Genomic DNA, 18,586 nt, shown 5'->3' on the forward strand with positions numbered 1-18,586 from the left:
CTCTCCCTGTTGAAGATGATGCGAGTCTCCCTTAAAACATACACAGCATATTAGGAAAACAGAGTGGATACAAAAAAAATATTGGCAGGTAAAAATCAAAGAAAACCCAAAGATATTTTACCAGTGCATTAAAGCAAGAGAATAAAGGCAAGAATAGGGCCAGGTGTACCTAGTAACTTGCACATTATGCTGAAAAACGTGGACAGGGTTCTGAATGAGTGTCTTTACTGAGACATTCTAGTTAAAGAGGAGTGTGAAATATTAGATACAATAAGCATAGTGAGAGCAGAAGTACTGGAGGGTCTAGCATCCTCCAAGGTAGATAAATTACCAGGGCCCGATGGATAGTATCCCAGGCTGTTGAAGGAAGCCAGCGAGGAAATAGCAGATGCTGAGGATTATTTTTCAATCCTCATTAGATACAGGCAAGGTACCAAAGGATTGGAGGCCTGCAAACGTTGTACTATCATTTAAAAAGGGTGCAAGGGATAGACCAGTCAGTCTGATTTCAGTGCTGGGCAAAATTATTGGAAAACAATTCTGAGATAGGATAAACTGTCATTGTCACTTAGAAAGGCATGAATTGATCAGGGATAGTCAACATGGTTGTGTTGAGGGGGGAGGGAAGAGGAGGAAGAAAAAATGTAGTGTTTTACTAACTTAATAGAATTTCTTTGAGGAAGTAATAAAAGAGGAATGATGAGGGTAGTGTAGCAGATGTTATCTGAATGGATTTTATTAAGGCATTTGACAAGGTCCCACATGGCAGACTGGTCAAGAAAGCAAGGTTTCAGAGATATGGGCTCCTTAGAACAGGAGGCTGAGGGATGACCTAATTGAGGTGCCTAGATAGGGTAGATCCATTTCCCCTAGCTGACAAGTCAATTACCAGGGGCATAGATTTACAGATAATTGGTAGAAGGATTAGAGGGGGCATGAGGGGAAAAAAAAAACAACTTGCATCCATAGGGTGATGGGTGCCTGGAATTCACTGCCTAAATGGCAGTGGCTGAAATGTTACCTGGGTCTGCACCTGAAGTGCTGTAACCTGCAAGGCTACAGACCAGGTACTGGAAAGTGAGATTAAAAATGAGCAGCTATTTCAGCTGGTGCAGACATGGGCTGAATGACCTCTTTCTGTGCCATAGAAAAGTTCTTACACTGAAACAGCCAGTGTAAGCTAACTCTCACCAAGCTGAATGATAATTAGTTTGAAATGAATTAAAAGAATGCAGTTTCTAGTATGGTCAAGTCCCGGTGCACTATTTTTCTGTCATTTACAAGATGGAATCTTATATCATCTGCTGGTTTGGGTTATTGGGTATAATATGTGGATAGCATTTCTTGTGGGGGAGGTGGTCTGGTACGTTACATGCCTTTGAATCCCAAGCTCCTTAGAGATACAACTATAGCTGTATACTCCAGCTGTGGTCTGTACACTCCAGTTATCAGTAGGCATGCTTCATTCTGGATGAAAATTCTACTCTGCTTGCATTGCAAAATGTATACTAAAATTCCAGTTTCTAACACTGGCAGATTTTTTTGCATCTACTGAGAGAATGTTGCCTTGTTCTGGAGAAGTCAACTACACCTGGCACTAGAACTCCATTGGTTTAGCACAGACAATCGCAGGCCCCATCAGCTGCTCAAGAGCATGCAGCACCGTGCAGTCAATACAATCATTCCAAGATAAAAATCCAAGTGTTGACACATCTTGCAAAGACAATGAATGAAATAATGCAAAGCAAGACCTACCTTTTCTCTTCCGGTACAGGACAATATCCAAGTGGAAAACAGGAGAGGAAGCAGGGCGAGGAGCCAAGAAGCAGTGGTTAGGTGATGCCAAGCTTAGGTTCTAAAAGCCTGCAGAAAGGGAAGACTGAGGGAGGTAAGGAGATCCTGAGGAGGAGTGAGCTGAGGCAGGAAATGGGTAGAGTCTCAGTTCAAAAAAAGAACCTGAAGAATGGCAATTTTGAATCAATAACTACTAAATGTAGGGATAGCTGGCAAACTGTGTGCTTTGCAGGTTTCCAAAATAATCAGTTACCTTCAAAGCATCGTGCAATTCCTTGGCATCATACTGAGCTGCAGAAAGGAGGAGAGCAACAATCAGCGACTCAAACTTCCCCGACAGCTCTGACTTCAGATCCTCAGTCAGGTCCTACAGCAAAAGGCAATCAATCAATCAATAAATAAATAAATAATCATGCAGAGCTACAATGCAAAGGGTTCAACTCTTAAAGCATTTCCTCCACCCACCTCCCCACAGCTCAAAAGATACGTCATGTGGTTTATTTAGCAGGAGATGCAGGATTAACTCTTAAGTGCTCTAACCAAGGCATCAGAGATCCAGGCTAGTGCTCTTACGACAATTCTGCATGTCAAATATTAAGGTGAACAATATTTACCAAGATGTTTCAATCAGAAACTCTATCAAATGGCAATGTTTAGAACAATGACTCTATAGTCAAATGAGATCATGTGCCTTTGGAAAATCATGCGAACTCAGTCAAATTGCACTGAAATCATCTATGCAAGGCCATAGCAAGAACCCATTCTTTAAACAGCATACATGTTTGCTTGCTCAGAATTAGCTGCTCCATTTAACCTTCACACACTCATCGGATTCTTCCGGGTCAAATGGTGGGCTTCAATTGTCATTTGCAGGCTGATTTAATAAAGTCAGCAGATGTTTGCAAGTTCATTATTTCAACTCAGCTCTCCATTAAACCTAGGCTTACAGAAATTAATGTAAGCAATTACTGACTTATCATGGGTCTTTGCAGGAAAGCGTGCGCATGCAATCCATACGAATTAGGAGTAGGCCTCTTGGCCGAACAAGCCTGCTCTGCCATTCAATAAATCATGGCTGATCTGAATGTACCCTCAACCCCACATTCCTGCCTACCTCTGATAACAAGGGGGCGAAAGGCTAACCAAGAATCTATCTAGCTGTCTTAAAAAATATTCAAAGACTCAGCTTCCACCACCTTTTGAGGAAGGGTTCCATAGACTCATCTGTCTTAAATGGGCGACCCCTTATATTTAATCACTGACTCCTAGTTCTAGATTCTCCCACAAGAGGAAACAGCCTCTCTGCATCCACCCTGTCAAGACCCCTCAGGATCTTGCATTTCAATGAAGTCACCTCTTACTATAAATTCTAGCTAATACAAGCCTAAACTGTCCAACCTTTCCTGGTATTAGTCTAGTAAACCTTCTCAGAACTGGTAATGCATGCATTTACGTACTTCCTTAAATAAGGAGACTAATACAGTACACAGTACTCCAGATGCCGTCTCACCAGTGCCCTGCACAATTGAAGCATAACCTCCCTACTCTTGTAGTCAATTCCTCTTACAATAAATGATAAACATTCTATTTGCTTTCCTAATTACTTGCTGCAGCTGCATGCTAACCTAGTGATTCATGCATTGGACAGCCAGATCCCTCTGAACCTGAGCTCTGCAATCTCACTTTTACGATAATGTTTTATTCTTCCTGCAAAAACTGAACAATTTCACCCAAAAATGAACAATTTCACATTTGCCAGATCTTTGCCCACTCACTTAACCTACATCAGTTTGCAGCTTCATGTCCTCTTTACAATTTACTCTCCTACCTATCTTCATGTCATCAGCAAATTTAGCCACCATTCCTTCAGTCCCTTCGTCCAAGTCATTTATATAAAATTGTAAAAGGCTGAAGCCCCAGCACTGATCCCTGTGGCACACCACTAGTGACATCCTGCCTCCCAGAAAGAGACCCATTCATGCCAACTCTGCTTCCTGCTAGCTAGCCAATCTTCTATCCATGCCAAAATGTTACCCGCTACACCATGAGCTTCTACTTTCTGCAATTACCTTTGACGGGGCACCTTATCAAATGCCTTCTGGAAGTACAGCAAATCCACTAGTTACCCCTTTATCCACAGCACATGACTCCAACATGATTCCCCTCTCAAAACCATGTTAATTCTGCCTGATGACCTTGAATTTTTCTAAGTGCCCTGTTACAACATCTTTAATAATAGCTCCTAACATTTCCCCCATGATAGCGATTAGACTAATTGGCCTATAGTTTCCTGCTTTCTGTCTCCCTCCCTTTTTGAATAAAGGGAGTTATATTTGTCATTTTCCCTAATCTAATGGAAACTTCCTAGAATCTAGGGAATTTTGGAAAATTAAAGCCACAGCATCAACTCTCTCACAAGCCACTTCTTCCAAGACCTTAGGGTGAAGTCCATCTGGATCTGGGGGCTCTGTCAGCCCACAGCCCCAACAATGTGCTCTATACCACTTCCCTGGTGATTGTAATTTGAGTCCCTCCCATTTCCTGATTTACAGCTATTTCTGGGATATTACTCATATCGTCTATAGCGAAGACTGAAGCAATATGTTTAATTCATTTGCCATCTCCCTACTTTCCATTATCAATTCCCAAGTTGCACTCCCTATAGGGCCAATGCTCAATGTTAACTCTTTTCCTATTTAAATACCTATAGAAACGCTTTATTATCCGTCTTTGTATTACTAGCTAGCTTTATCTCAACTTTTTTCCTCATTAATCTACGACATTCTTCGCTGTTCTTTATATTATTTCCAATCTTCTGACCTGCTACCCATCTTTGCATAATTATATTCTTTTTACCTTTAAGTTTGATGCTGTCTTTAACTTTTGTTAACCACAGGTGATGGCTCCCTTCCCATGAAATTTCTCTCATTAGAATGTATATATCCTGCGTATTCTGAAATATCTCTTTAAATATCTGCCCCTGAACTTCTATGGCATATCCCTTAATCTCATTTGTTAGTTCACTTTAGCTAGCTCTGCTTTGATGCCCTCATTGCACTTGTTTAAGTTTGAAACATTAGCCTTGGACACTTGTTTCTCCCTCAAACTGAATGTAAAATTCAATCATATTATGATCACTGCTACCTAGGGGTGCCTTCACTAGGTTATCAATGAATCCTCTTGTTGCTTAATACCAGATCTAGTATAGCCTGCTCTTTGGTAGTTTCTTAGAACAGCATGTTTTTGAGCCTATCTCCAAATCATTCAATAAATCCTTCATCTGTAATACCTTTGCCCATCTGATTTTTCTAGTCTATGTAAATTAAAATCCCCCATGCTTATTGCTGTATCTTTCTGGAAAGCTCCCATTATCTCTTCATTTATATTTTGTCCTACCATGCAATTACAATCTGGGGCGTGTACACCACTCCCATAAGTGGCTTCTTGCCTTCATCATTCCTCAACTCAACCTAAACCGTTTCTATATCCTGGTTTCCTAAACTTAGGTATCATCCCTGTCTGTGCTAAAACCATCATTAATTAACGGAAACACCCCTCCAGCTTTTCCCAACTTCCTGTTCTTCCTAAATGTCATGGTCCCAATCCATGTCATTCTGCAGCCATTAGACAGGCATGGATATCAGATCATACTTGTTTCTACTTGCACTAATCAGTTGCCTGTTTTGTTTTGAATGCATTTAGATAGAGCCTTTAGTTTGTCCTTTTATTTTTGTTGCATCTAGCCTTGTGCTGATTGTCCCAATACTGGTGCCAGTGCCCCACAAACCAGCACTCCCTTCTCTCACACCATGCATGTATACTAGGAATAGATCCCTTCCCAGTGGTCTTCGTGCTAAATACCAAGGTATACCTCCATGAATGCACACTGCCCTCTGGTATCTTGCCCAGGAGGATAGCTGTCATGTACTTGCTACAAATTCATATTGCACCATGGCAGTTTTTTTAAAACCCCAAGGAACTTCATAAAAGTGTAAACAGACAAAAAAAAGCGAGGCCTTAGGAGAGATGACCAAATGCTTTTTGCCAAAGAGGTAGGCATTCTTTTTAACCAATTAAGGGCAAACACTAAATACTGGCCTTGTCAGTGACAAAATAAAAGTAAAGTCCAGTGTCGAGGAATGAGGCAATAGGCCATGGAGGAATCTGAACAAGAAAAGATGAAAAATGATAAAATCAAGGCATTGATGGACCAGGAGCCCATGTAGGTCAGCAGTGATGGGAAAACAGAACTCCAGAGTCAAGATACAGGCTGCAGAATTTTGGGATGAGTACCAGTTAATGGAAGGTGGAAGTCTGCCCTGGGGTGCATGGTTATCTCCAGACATGACAATTCTAAAAGCATGAATGAGAACCTACACATCAAGTGTAACCTAGTTGACTGCAGGGGCACCACAGTCAATCATAATCCTACCCTTAATAACACCATCCAGCTCAGTGAACAGTGGTCAGGAGTGGGAATCCTGACAGACTTGCTTCTTTGCCAAGTCTAGGATTGCTGGTATCAAATGTAGCACCTGCTGTCACCACACAAGGGCAGCTGACTCAACATGGAACAAAAGCTTAAAAAACACCTTAGTGCATAGCACACTGAGGTTGGTAATTCATTTTGGTGGCTTCAAGTGTACAAGAGTTTGGGGAAAAAAGTGTGATTCACCAAAACTTACCTTTCCAACTAGAGTTTTGTAGGCACGAATGATCTGCTGGCGTTGGCTGTTACTTCGTGTTGCCAGTATATCCAATATGGCATCTTCATCAGTTCCTGTGAGCAATCAAGGCCATATAACTATTTACTTCAAAAAAACATCAGTACCAAAAAGACCATTTCAGTATTTTGAATTGACAGGGAAACATCAACATGGGATTTTGCAAACTGTGCCTCTAACTCAAATGGCACAAAATAAGACAATCTGGCCTGATGAGAGTGGGTGGGTACAGGAGGAGTGAAATATCTTGAATCCAAACCCTAGGGCAGTTGGTTTTGATTTCTCAGCACATGACAGATGTTAAAAAGAAAAGTCTGTTGGGGTAATTTTGATTATATTAACACTAACAAGCAAACTGAATGCTTAATTTAAAATTAAAAATAAATTCTTATTCCTCCTAATGCCATTTCATTTCCAAGCTCTACCTTTATTTAAAAATCAAATTTAAAATATTCTATAAATAAATTTTCTTGTAAATACTACATACCAACCTTCAATGCATCCAGTGCCTCACCATAATTGATATGGTTCGAAAGGAGCATTATGTTTGGGATCCAATTAATTGAAAACTTAACTACGAAGATAGAGTCATTTGAGGACTCATTTCCCTGACTGACATTGAGCTCGACAAGGATTCCTTTTAGAATCAAAAACAGATCACTCAAACCTGAGGAAAGGTTGGTTCCAGGAGGTTAATGTTTTCCTAAACAAACATTTACCATTCAAAACAACCTTGAGGGACCAGTCAACTTCTCAGATTAGAACTCAAGTCCCCAATTGGAACATTTGTTTGCCACTGCCTTTTGTTTTTCTCTTCCTTGCACAAGTCAATATTCAATGAGGACATAAATGACTGGTGGAACAGTCAAGTTAGCATGTTGGAGACAACTTGGCCTGATGGGATGAAAACACCGAGAGTCAGCAGTAAGATGAGCTGGGGAAGCACCAATATGCACAAAAGTGTACACAACAACACCAGGTCATTATTGAGCAAAAATGACTGGTACCAGCAGCAGTAAGTCCACAGTAACACTAGGGGCAACATTCCTCCCCACCCCCCCCCGCAAAAAAATCAATGGGGGTGGGGAGAGGGAGATGTGCAGGAGCAGGCGGGTTCCCAATCAGCACCACTGGTCGGGGGCGCGCCACCATTTTATGAGGTCAGGCCAATTAAGGCCAGCATGACATGCGTCAGGAAGTGCCATGTGCTCCCTGTGTGGGAGGGGATTCCCTGAGCTGGGAGCGCACTCTTCCACACATACGTGCACTCAGTGCTGCCTCAGGGAGATCGGCTCAGACTTGAAATTTTAAATAAAGATGAGGAAAAACCTCTGCCATGTCCCCTCATGTGATACTGTCGATACTGTCACGAGTTGGGACATGTCCATAATTTTTATTTTAACACACTGAAATTTTAAAATCCCTCATGAAACCTCATCCCGCCCACGGATGAGGGTTCGTGCTTTTTCAGAAGCTCGCCAGGGCTCCCAGCCTGCCCGCCAACCTTCAGGTTGGATGGGCTGTTCCATTAATGGTTTCAATTAGTTTTTTTTAAATGGCCTTAATAGGTCAGCAGGCATGCAGCCAAGTGCCCGCCGACCTGAAATGTAAATGATGCAGGGTGACATCAGGAACATGCTTGACCTCACCCTGTGTCATTTTACATGTCGGCGAGCAGGCCCTGCCCCCACTTGCCGAACAGAAGATTCGGCTCTAGATGTTGTTCAACTAAATTTTAAGAGCAGAAGAAGGGGAAAAAAAAGTGGCAGGTTAGAAGACTGGACAGAATATAAAAACAGCAAAAAAAAACTACAAGGTTAATAAGGAGGGAAAATTAGAGTATGAGAAAGCTAGCTGGAAATAAAAAAAGAGTTTAGATATTTAAACAAAAGAGTTAACAGTGAGTGTTGGTACAATAGAAGGGGAGTCTGGGGAATTAGTATTAGAAAGTAAGGAGATGGAAAATGAACTGAACAGGCATTTTGCATTGGTTCTCACTATAGAGGATACAAGTAACACCCCAGAAATAGCTGTAAATCAGAAGTGGAGGGGATGGAGGAACTTGGGAACGTTACAATCACCAGAAAAGTGGTACTAAGCAAATTGTTGGAGCTGCAGGCTGACAAGCCCCCAGATCCTGATGGACTTCATCATAGTGTGCCTGATGGAGATAGTCAATACATCAGGAAATTTTAATTAAAACCAGATGATTCAGGAAAGGCTCTATTAGATTGGAAAATAGCAAATGTAACTCCTTTATTCAAAAAAAAGAGGGAGACAAATCAGGAAACTACAGGCCAGTTGGCTTAACATCTTTTGTAGGGAAGCTATTATTAAAGACATCATAGCAGGACACAGCAGGTAATCAGGCAGAGTCAACATGGTTGTATGAAAGGGAAATCATGTTTAGCCAATTTATTGGTGTTCTTTGAAGTAAGATGTGTTGTGGATAAAGGGGAAATGGTGGATATACTGTATTTAGATTTCCAGAAGGCATTTGATAAGATGCCACTTCAAAAGTTATTGCCAAAAAAATAAAAAGCTCATGGTGTAGTAAGCAACATATTGGCATGGATAGAAGATTGAATCAAAACGTGCAGGGGTACAGGGAAAAGGCAGGGCAATGGCACTAGGTCAATGCTCATTTGGAGAACTGGTGCAAACAAAGGGCTGAATGGCCTCCTTCTGCACCGTTAAAATTCTGTGATAAATGAATCATTTTCTGGTTGGCAAGTGTGGTTTACCACAGGGATCATTGCTGGGCCCTGTACTGCTCTCTTAAGGAAGGAAGCAGTTCAGAGAAGATTTACTAGACTAATAACAGAAATGGGAAGATTGTCTTAGGAAGAAAGGCTAGGTTTATATTGGAGTTTAAAAAAAAGAGCAAGATATGACTTGATTGGTGGATGTGGAGAGGATGTTTCCTCTTGGAGGAATCTCAAACTAGGGGTCACCGTTTAAAAATAAAAGGGGATTGCCCATTTAAGACAGATGAGGAGTGTTTAAGGGTAGCGAGTCACTGGAACACTCTGCTCCCACTGCCTTTTGAGGAAGAGTCTGAATATTTTTAAGGTACAGCTAGATAGATTATTGATGAGCAAGGGTGCGAAAGGTTATAGGGGAAATATGGAGTTGAGGTTACAAACAGATCAGCCATGATCTTATTGAATGGTGGTGGGCTTGAGCGGCCTATTCCTAGTTAGTAGGTGGGAACTTCATGCTGCATTAAGCCAGAACCCACCCAAGGCTGCAACAAGGGCTACAATAGGTCAGAGCCCTTTAAGATTGGGGGGGTGGGGAAGAAGAAAAAAAAAATCAGCTTGGTTTTCAATTTCTGCCTATGACCCCCATGATGCCCAAAGATGAGCATGAACAGGATTAGGTGAGACTAATTTGCCAGCACCCCCACAAGTAACAGCTTGCTAACTCACTATGTGGGCTCCTACATGAGTAATTAGTCAGTTGGGCAAGGTTGTTCTTTTAGAATGGCACCAGGCAAGGATTAATGGTCTCTCTCTCCCCACCACCTCCGTCCCCCCACCATCAGGACATTAATAAAGGTCTGCAAAATTATGAGGGGTCTGGATAGAGTAGACAACATTTCCACTTTTGCAATTGTCCAAAGCTAGTAAATCCAAGAATTCAAAATAAACTTAGCAAGTAGCGAGAATGTGGAATGGTTGAGGCGAAGAGCATAGATGCATATATGGGGAAGGTGGGGAGAATAGAGGGGTATGCTAATAGGGCAAGATGAAATAAAGTGGGAGGAAGCTCTAGAGCCAAATATAAGCACATGTGTAGTACAAAACTATAACAAACAAAGCTTTTCTTGTCTCTTTACCAAATCCTTTCATCGCCTTGTGAAGTGTCTCAGCATCTTGGTTGGCATCAAAATCTGGAAAGTCATGGATTGTGCCACTGGTCCTTCCCTAAGTACAGAAAGAGTCTATTATTTTAAATGTCTCATAGGCCTTTACAATGCAATCTATGCTTCAGACAAGGATACACTTTACAAAACATACATTAAACTACTTAGGGACTCCACCAACACTTAGGGCAATTTTACCCATTGAGTAACTGACACCGGAGCAGGGAGCTCAGATTCAACCCCTAGTTTGTAAGGCCATTATCAGATCTGTTTGGGGTGGGAGGAGGAATTACTGTCAATCCAGTGGGAGGGTACAAGAAAAAGCAGCCTGTTGACATCCAATAACTAACATAGATGTTGTGGCTCTGCTGATACACCTCTTGCACCCAATACATGACTCACCTAAAGTAGCGAAGGGCAACTAACTGTACCCCAAGAACTACAGCCTTCAGGAAAACGTGACAAATTTATTTTCCTCATTTGTTCATGGTACATGAGCAACACAGGCAAAGCCAGGGTTTAATTGCACCCCCTCCCCCACCCACAGTGCAAGTTCAAGTTCTTTAGTGGCCTGATACAATAACTTGCTAGGCCATTTCAGAGAGCATTTAAAAAAAAGACATATTGTGGGTCTCGAGTCACATGTGGGCCAGACTACAGCAGACCTCCTTCCTTAGGCATTAGTGAACCAGGTGGGTTTTTTTTTTTAAAAATGATCATTTTGGTCATGACACTAGCATTTCATTCCAGGTTTTTAATTAATTGAATTTAAATTGCTCTGAACTCATTGTAGTCCAAACCCCTGTTTTACTAGTGCAGTAACATTACACCACTGTTCAGTTACCATAACAAGAGTATTGAGCAAAGTAGTAGACAGAGCCAGGTCAATAATTCTGGGGCCCCTCCACACCAGGCACAATCCTCTCTCCACCCATTGGAGATATATTTAAAAAAAAATAGTAAAAGATCAACCTGTCAAACAGTTCAGCACTGCAGTAATCATATCAATTTACTACACTTAAAAAGAAACACATTCACATGGGACCCCTGAGCACAAGCCCCATAGGCCTGTGTCAATTTGCCCCAGCAATGGATCAGGCAATAGCCCTTTGTTGTTATTTTGATAAAGTGTCTTTATTTAATGCTATAAAATATAGGCACCAAGTCACAAGGAAATACCAGCACAAACAAGAGCTTGGACAAACAGGTTTTGAAAGAGAGGTTTCGAAGAGGAGAAAGATAAAGGAGGTAGTTTAGGGTCAAGGCAGCTGAAGGCACAACTACCAATGGTAGAGCTGAAGCCAGGGATACACAAAAATTCAGAGAAGCAGAGATCTGAGAGCAGAGATAGGGAGGGCGAAGGCCATGGAGCAATATGGGACTGCTACCCAAAGTCAGCCCCTGTTGGAGGTTAACAGGTCTCCTCTTTCAGCAAGGGTCCTGTGCAAAATACGATTGGACAGAAAAAAAAAGTTTTCCTTAAATTTGCAGCAAGTGTTAGTATATTTATCATGTTCATTCAGAAAAGTCAGAGGTGGCTAGCATAGGGACATCCATCAGTGTTGGACATCAGCCACCTATGGTTAATTGGGAATCCAAATTTGACCAAGTTCATTTCTTATCAAAGAGAGTACCATTAGATTCCAATACATGCATTATGCAAACTTAAAAGCATTTAGAATTAGAATGGTTAAAGCACAGGAGAACACACATTTTATGATGGCTCTTTGCCAGAGTAACAGAGCTAGTCCCACTCCCAAACCCCTTTTCCAATACCCTGCAACTTTCTCTTAGATACTTATCCAATATCCTTGGGAAAACTACATTAGAGCCTGCCTCCACCACACAGGCAATGCATTCCAGATCCTAACCACTCACCGTGTTAAAAAAAGTTCCACCCCCCTCATGTCAGGTCCTTCCACCAATGGAAAGATTTTGCACACATATGAAATCTCTCAACCTTCCTTTGACATCCTCCACTCTGAGCCCTGCAAAGAACCCCAGCTTCTATAAATTATGCAACTCGAGCCCTTCAACCCTATAATAACTCAAGATCTCTTTGGCATCTTCTCTACAGCCTTCATATGCCTAGAATGGGACACACTACTCCAACTGGAGGTAAAAGTAGGGTTTTTAAATAAAGGTTTGCCATAACTTGCTTTTGTGTAACATACTTTTGTGCACATGGTGGTAGAATGTCAAGTGGGAGTGTTTTGATCATTGATTACATTACTGCTTTGAATAGCAGTAGGTGTTGGAGTAAATTATATTTATTTGTAGAGTGTGTTAAGGCATTTTCCACTAAAATAGTTCCTGTGGTCAACAGGTGTAATTAGTCTTTTTTATTATTAATTCTTTCATAGAATGTGCACATCAGTGGCTAGGCCACCATTTATCATTCATCCCTAATTGCCCTCAAGGTGATTTGCTGCAGCCCATATGGTGTAGGTACACCCACAGTGCTGTTAGGGAGGGAGCGCCCAGATTTTGACCCAGCGACAGTGAAGGAACAGTGATATATTTCCAAGTCAGGATTGGGGGTGGAGAGAGAGAGAGAGAGAGAGAGAAAGAGATCTTGCAGGTGATGGTGTTCCCTGCTGCCCTTATCCTCCTAGGTGGTAGACGACATGGGTTTGGAAGGTGCTGTCAAAGGGAAACATGACCACAGTCGAGGGTTGGCAAGGTAACAATTACCAAAGTTACACTGTATGCAATAAGCACATTAAAAATGGCCAATATTAAAAAAAGGTGAACAAGGACATTCACTTCACCAACCACCATCACCTCTCCCCCCCTCCCCCCCCCCAAAACCCATGCAACGTCATGAAAGCTATGGGCGTATAACGAGCAACCATTGGTAGTTAAAGCACTGTCATTCTTGCTATTGCAGCCAGCTGCTCACTCTGTTTTGCTGTTTACCTTCAAGTTGTGTTTACACGGCACTTAAAAAAAAATCAAGCACCAGTGTTTGGGGGGTGGTGCCGGGGGAATGGGGTGTGCAGACAGTGGTTCTGGACTGCCTCTACCCGCTGAGAAATCAGGAGGATGTGGTGCGGTTAAATTCAGGTGCCGCTGGAGTAATACACGAAACCAGGCGGCGCCCCGAACAGAACCACACAGCACGGTCTGAACTTGATGCAGTGGTCGAGCTGCAGCAAGGGTTTTAGTATTCAGCAGATGGGGAGAGAGAGAGGGGGAAGAGAAATCAGAGTTTGCCTCGGAATAATAATCGCGAATTAATAAACTGTCTCACGCAGGCGGAGTGAAAAAAAAGAGCAGGATCACGATAACATTGTGATCATAAGCGCCACTAAAGTCCCTGCCACACCCATGGAAACTACAGCTGGATTTTCCCTCGATTCACAGCCCTTGTGATCCAAGAATAAGCCTTGCTCTGGATCACAAGACACCAGCTCAAGACTCGACAGGCTGCCAAGCCACTCCCGTAGCATTAACCCCCTATTTACTATGTACGATGGCGAGTCTTTATTTTTAGATTACCACACTAGTGCAAACAATGTGCCAGCATCAAGGGCAGCATTGTGTTTGATGATGCCAACTTTGTCTTGGCAGCAAAACTGGACAACCTTTTTTTACTTCCATTCAATTATTACATCCACTACAGCCTTCAATTTAAAGTCTTGCCAATTACAATTCCTCATTGCTGTATATTACATTACACTACTTTCACTAAAAGTTAGCTGCAAGTGGAACGTGACTGTTTTTCCTTCCCATTCATTACTGTCTTCCTAGACATGCTGCTCAACTGATTTCAATACAGGACCAGCAGAAATTCTCCAATTAATTATTGGAAATTCTGAAGCCATCTTCTTCAGTCCTAGTCACAAACTTAGTTTCTGAGCCACCAGCTCCATCCCTCTTCCTGATGGGCACCTGTCCAAGGCAGAATCAAACCAGTCACAGCCAATTGTGTGTTGGGCTGCCCCAGTCCCTCTAAGCACAATTTGCTCCATCACTGTCTACTTCCACCATCACCCAACTCTGCTGCTGTGTCCATCGGTCACTGGTCCAGCAATGCCTGGTTCCAAAACCCCTCCCTTCAACCTACCCTCTGTCATTAACCTCCAGCCCTTAAATCCCCCAAGTCTGATTCAATTCTGGCCTCTCGCACATCAGATTTTACATCACTACCATTGCCAGCCCCATCTTCAGGTGCCTAGGAGCATAAATAAGCTTGGTCAACATTATCTTGTTTTGTACTCTCCCAATTCCCCCCCTCTTTCCTCTCTCCCTACCTCCAAAATCATGACTATGGAAATGGAACCTACTGGATTAGTGTAGAGCCAGCATGAACTTGATGGGCTGGAAGGCCTCCTGTGCCACAAATGACTATCGCAAGATCAGCAGTGGGGAAGGTCCCTGATGATTGCACCATTCAGTGCCAATTGAAACCTCAGATAATAAAGCAGTTGTGTCCCAAAGCAGCAAGACTTGGGAAACATCCAGGCTTGGGCTGATGTGTAATTAACACCCACACTAACAATGATCATTTCCAAAGAATCCAACAACCTCTCCTTGTCAGAGAGGCATTATCAAATTTCCCCACCCATCAACATACTTGGACAGGTTCACAACTGATCAGAAACTAGTAAGTGGCTTCAAGGTCAGAGGCTAGGAATTCAGTGGTGAGTAATTCCACAATAAGACTTTCCCCATCTCCAAAAACACAAGTCACAAGTATGGGGAATACCCAGAGTTGCAAATTGGGGGGGGGGGGGGGGGTAACATGCAGCTCAGCCAAGCATTCTCTTGTTTGGCATTCCATCCAGGACCTGAAACATTCATTCCCTCCACCACCAGTGCACAGTGGGAGCAGTGTACCATCTGCAACAGGCACTGCAGAACCTCCACCACAGAAGGGTAAGGGTAGCAGATACATGGCAGCACTACCAAGTTAGAGATCTCCTCCAAATCTCACATCATCCAGGCTTGGAAATGTATTGCTGCTCCTCATTGGGTCAAAATCTTTTAAATTCCTACCTAAAAGCAGCAGTGAGGATATATCCAAAACACATTTCAAAAAAAAAAGTGGCTCATCACCACTATCAAGCACAATTAAGGATGGACAACAAATGTTGGCTTTGCTAATCGCAACACACACTCCCTCACTTTCCTTCCCCCTCCCCCCCATAAAGATCAATTCTCGTCAGTGGGTTTTTCCATAATATACAGTCCTAACTTTCCTGCACGTGTGTTGGGAGATTAGCAGTTATCTAGATAAATGTGGAAGCCAATTTACTTACTTCCAGGTCATATGCATGGCAGAGAGATAATGACCAGGGTCTTTTGAGGAATGATTTGATTAGAATACCAGGAGTATCTACTAAACAAGATTGGTAGCAGAAATTTGATGAGAACAGTAAATAGTACAGGTAAGGGGAGATGGTGGCCATGTCACTGGAACATTAATGAAGAGCTCCAGGCTAACACTCTGGGAGCATAGGTTCAAAACCAACCACAGCAGCTGGTAGAATTTAAATTCAAGTAATAAACCCAGATATAAAAGCTGATCTCAGTAATGGTGACCATAGAGCTATCACCAATTGTCATAAAAACCCATTTGGTTGACCAAGGTTCTTGGCTGAAACCCCATTGTACTCATTTGTGATTTGCATTTTAGCATTCGTTCTTGCAAAAAATTAAGACAACTTCTAATGTTTTGTTTGCTGCAGAAGCAAATTAATCCTGTCATTTTCTTATGAAATTTAAACATATACCCCTGTGTGTGTGTTTACCCAGAAAACAAATGCCATTTAGGGAAGGAATTTAGCCATTCTTACCTGTCCTACATGTGACCTCCGACCCACAGTAAAATGGTTAATTCTTAATTGCCCTCTGAAATAGCCTAGTAAGACACTCGGTTCAAGGGCAATCAGGGATGGGCAACAAACACCGGCCCTGCCAGTGATGCCCACATCCCATGAAAGAATAAAAGTAGAGTATTTTTGCGTCAAGCTGAAATATAGTGAACTTTTTTACATCAAAAATTTTAAGTTAGTGGTAGTGAACCACTTGCAGCTAATTTACATCTAATTAAATGCTAGTTGTTATGGCTGGTCATTGCCTGAACGGTTGTAACTGGAGTACTTTAAACATTGTACATAAATTTATTCTTTTTTCCCCAAGGTAGAAGCCATTTAATTTGAACATCTCACTGGAGGTCAATTTAGTTCATTTAAAGTCTTAATTGTACACTTTTCCAATAAGCAAACACGCTAGCCTATTGATAACTCCTCCAGTAACAAAAAAAAACTCAACTGTTCTACCTGTGTGCAAAAGGACTTGCACAATTCCCAGTATGACTCAACAACAGTCACCTGGAATGATGGGAGTTAACTATCCAGCAGATAGTGGATTGGTCCTTCAGAAGGTATGAAGGAAAACTAGTTCCTAGAGAAAAAGCTCTATTTTTCTTTTAACAAATAAAGGGAAGAATGCACTAAATTGCTCTCTAATGTGGAATTTATAGCTAGGTTCATAAGTATCAGTATATCAAATGCATCAGAAATAGGCAGTCTGTCTATACGCAATGAGGAGTACAAAGCTCAGTTTTGCAGATATGTTGCCTGGGCTGAAGAGTTTTAGTTTTGAGGAGAGAGATTGGATAGACTGGGGTTATTTTCCCTGGAGCAGAGGAAATTGAGGGAGAACATGATTGAGGTGTATAAAATTGAGGGGCATAGATAGGAAGGAACTTTTCCCCTTGATGGATCAATAACCAGGGGCTGAGATTTAAGGTAAGGGGCAGGAGGAAGAATTTTTTCACCCAGAGGGTGGTGGGAATCTGGAATTCACTGCCTGAAAGGGTGGTAGAGGCAGAAACCCTCAGAACATTTAAGTATTTGAATGTGTACTTGCAATGATGCCATGACATACAAGGCTATGGGCCTAGTGCTGAAAAATGGGATTAGAATAGTTAGATACTTGTTTGACCGGCACAGGCTCAATGAGCCAAAGGACCTTTTTCTGTGCTGCAGATTTCCATGACTATATGGCATATTTATTGACCTTCTCCTGTATGGAGAGTAACCTGATACTAATTAATAGAGTATCTCAGCAACATGGAAAACATTTTAAGATTACTAATTGGCAGTATCTTCATAGAAAGCTGCTTTACAAACATTTAAATTTACTCAACACACAATGACACGTAGTCAGTCATCGAATAAGGACTCAAGTACTCATCAATGCTGAAAATAAATTTTCCCAAAAAGATCCCTTCAGTAAATGCCAACACTAATTTTGTGTCCTTGCAACATTTTCCTGAAATCTAGGTGTGGTATTCCCTAAACCTCTGCATATATTCCAAAATGCAGAAGAAAGCAAACACACATTGCTGTTACACCAGTGCTAGCAGCAGTAACTGAATCACTACTGATTATTCATGGTACACATAGGCTGCCTTGTGACAGATGAATTACAAATTCCACTTACCACGCCTTTGGCTGCCATGGTTCAGTCAGAGTTCTCTGTTTCAAACAAGCAAACAAATAATTTAATGTAGCGTTTTCAGTTTTCTTGAAGTAGTTCAATACTTTATTTTTGTAGAGACTAAATAAGACATCAAATCATTTCATAGCACGGACAAACCTGCTTCAAAGGAGACTGTTTGAAAAAAAAATGCAGTCTAATTGACTCATGGAAACTAAAGGGAGAAGGCCTGCCTTTTCTCTTGGGAAACCTTTGAAGGCTGCTCGTGGATTGGTTGAGAGCCTGGAAACCTATTTAAATAAATCAGTCACAGAAGGAAGCCAGCCTATGAGGAGCTACTAATCCCAAACTATTGTGGGTCTGCATAAAACCAGTACTGAACTATCCTGTTATTGTAAAATAAACCCAGTTACTCAGCTGGAAGAGTTTCCTTAGCAATGGCTTTCACTGGCACAGGACCAAAAATGACATATCCCTGAAATGTTACAGTGTCGAGCAAGATCCGGGCAGAGAGGAAGGAAATTGTATGTTTTTAATCCCGCGCATCCCACAATATGTCTGTCACCCTCTGATATTGATTTCTGTCCCTCAACCATTATCTGAATTTTAATATAATTTCCTTTATTCAGCCCATGACCTTTGCTCCTCAGAATGTATTTTCTTTGCAAAGTTGCAAAGTATTTATAACACAAACAGGTCATTCGGTTCAATGCCAGTTTATATGCTCCACACCTGCCATCCTCACCAC

At 41.8% G+C, this 18,586-nt stretch overlaps 1 protein-coding gene across 3 annotated transcripts in view; it reads right to left on the reverse strand.

The window, feature by feature from the left end:
• LOC121270885 (annexin A5-like) overlaps positions 1–18,115 on the reverse strand; it is a 38,454-nt gene extending 20,339 nt beyond the window's left edge. Inside the window, exons 1-5 of one of the 3 annotated variants that reach the window (XM_041176449.1) lie at positions 17,998–18,115; positions 17,842–17,876; positions 10,360–10,447; positions 6,480–6,574; positions 2,048–2,161 (exon numbers count right to left, since the gene is read on the reverse strand). In XM_041176449.1, the coding sequence (XP_041032383.1) occupies positions 2,048–2,161; positions 6,480–6,574; positions 10,360–10,447; positions 17,842–17,859 (315 nt within the window). In that variant the 5' untranslated portion in view covers positions 17,860–17,876; positions 17,998–18,115. Of the gene's footprint in view, positions 1–2,047; positions 2,162–6,479; positions 6,575–10,359; positions 10,448–17,841 lie in introns of all 3 variants that reach the window. The other 2 variants (XM_041176450.1, XM_041176451.1) reach the window with 2 other exon arrangements.
• Positions 18,116–18,586: the final 471 nt, after the last annotated feature.

The sequence above is a fragment of the Carcharodon carcharias genome, chromosome 28, assembly GCF_017639515.1.
Source record: "Carcharodon carcharias isolate sCarCar2 chromosome 28, sCarCar2.pri, whole genome shotgun sequence".
Classification (NCBI taxonomy): domain Eukaryota; kingdom Metazoa; phylum Chordata; class Chondrichthyes; order Lamniformes; family Lamnidae; genus Carcharodon; species Carcharodon carcharias.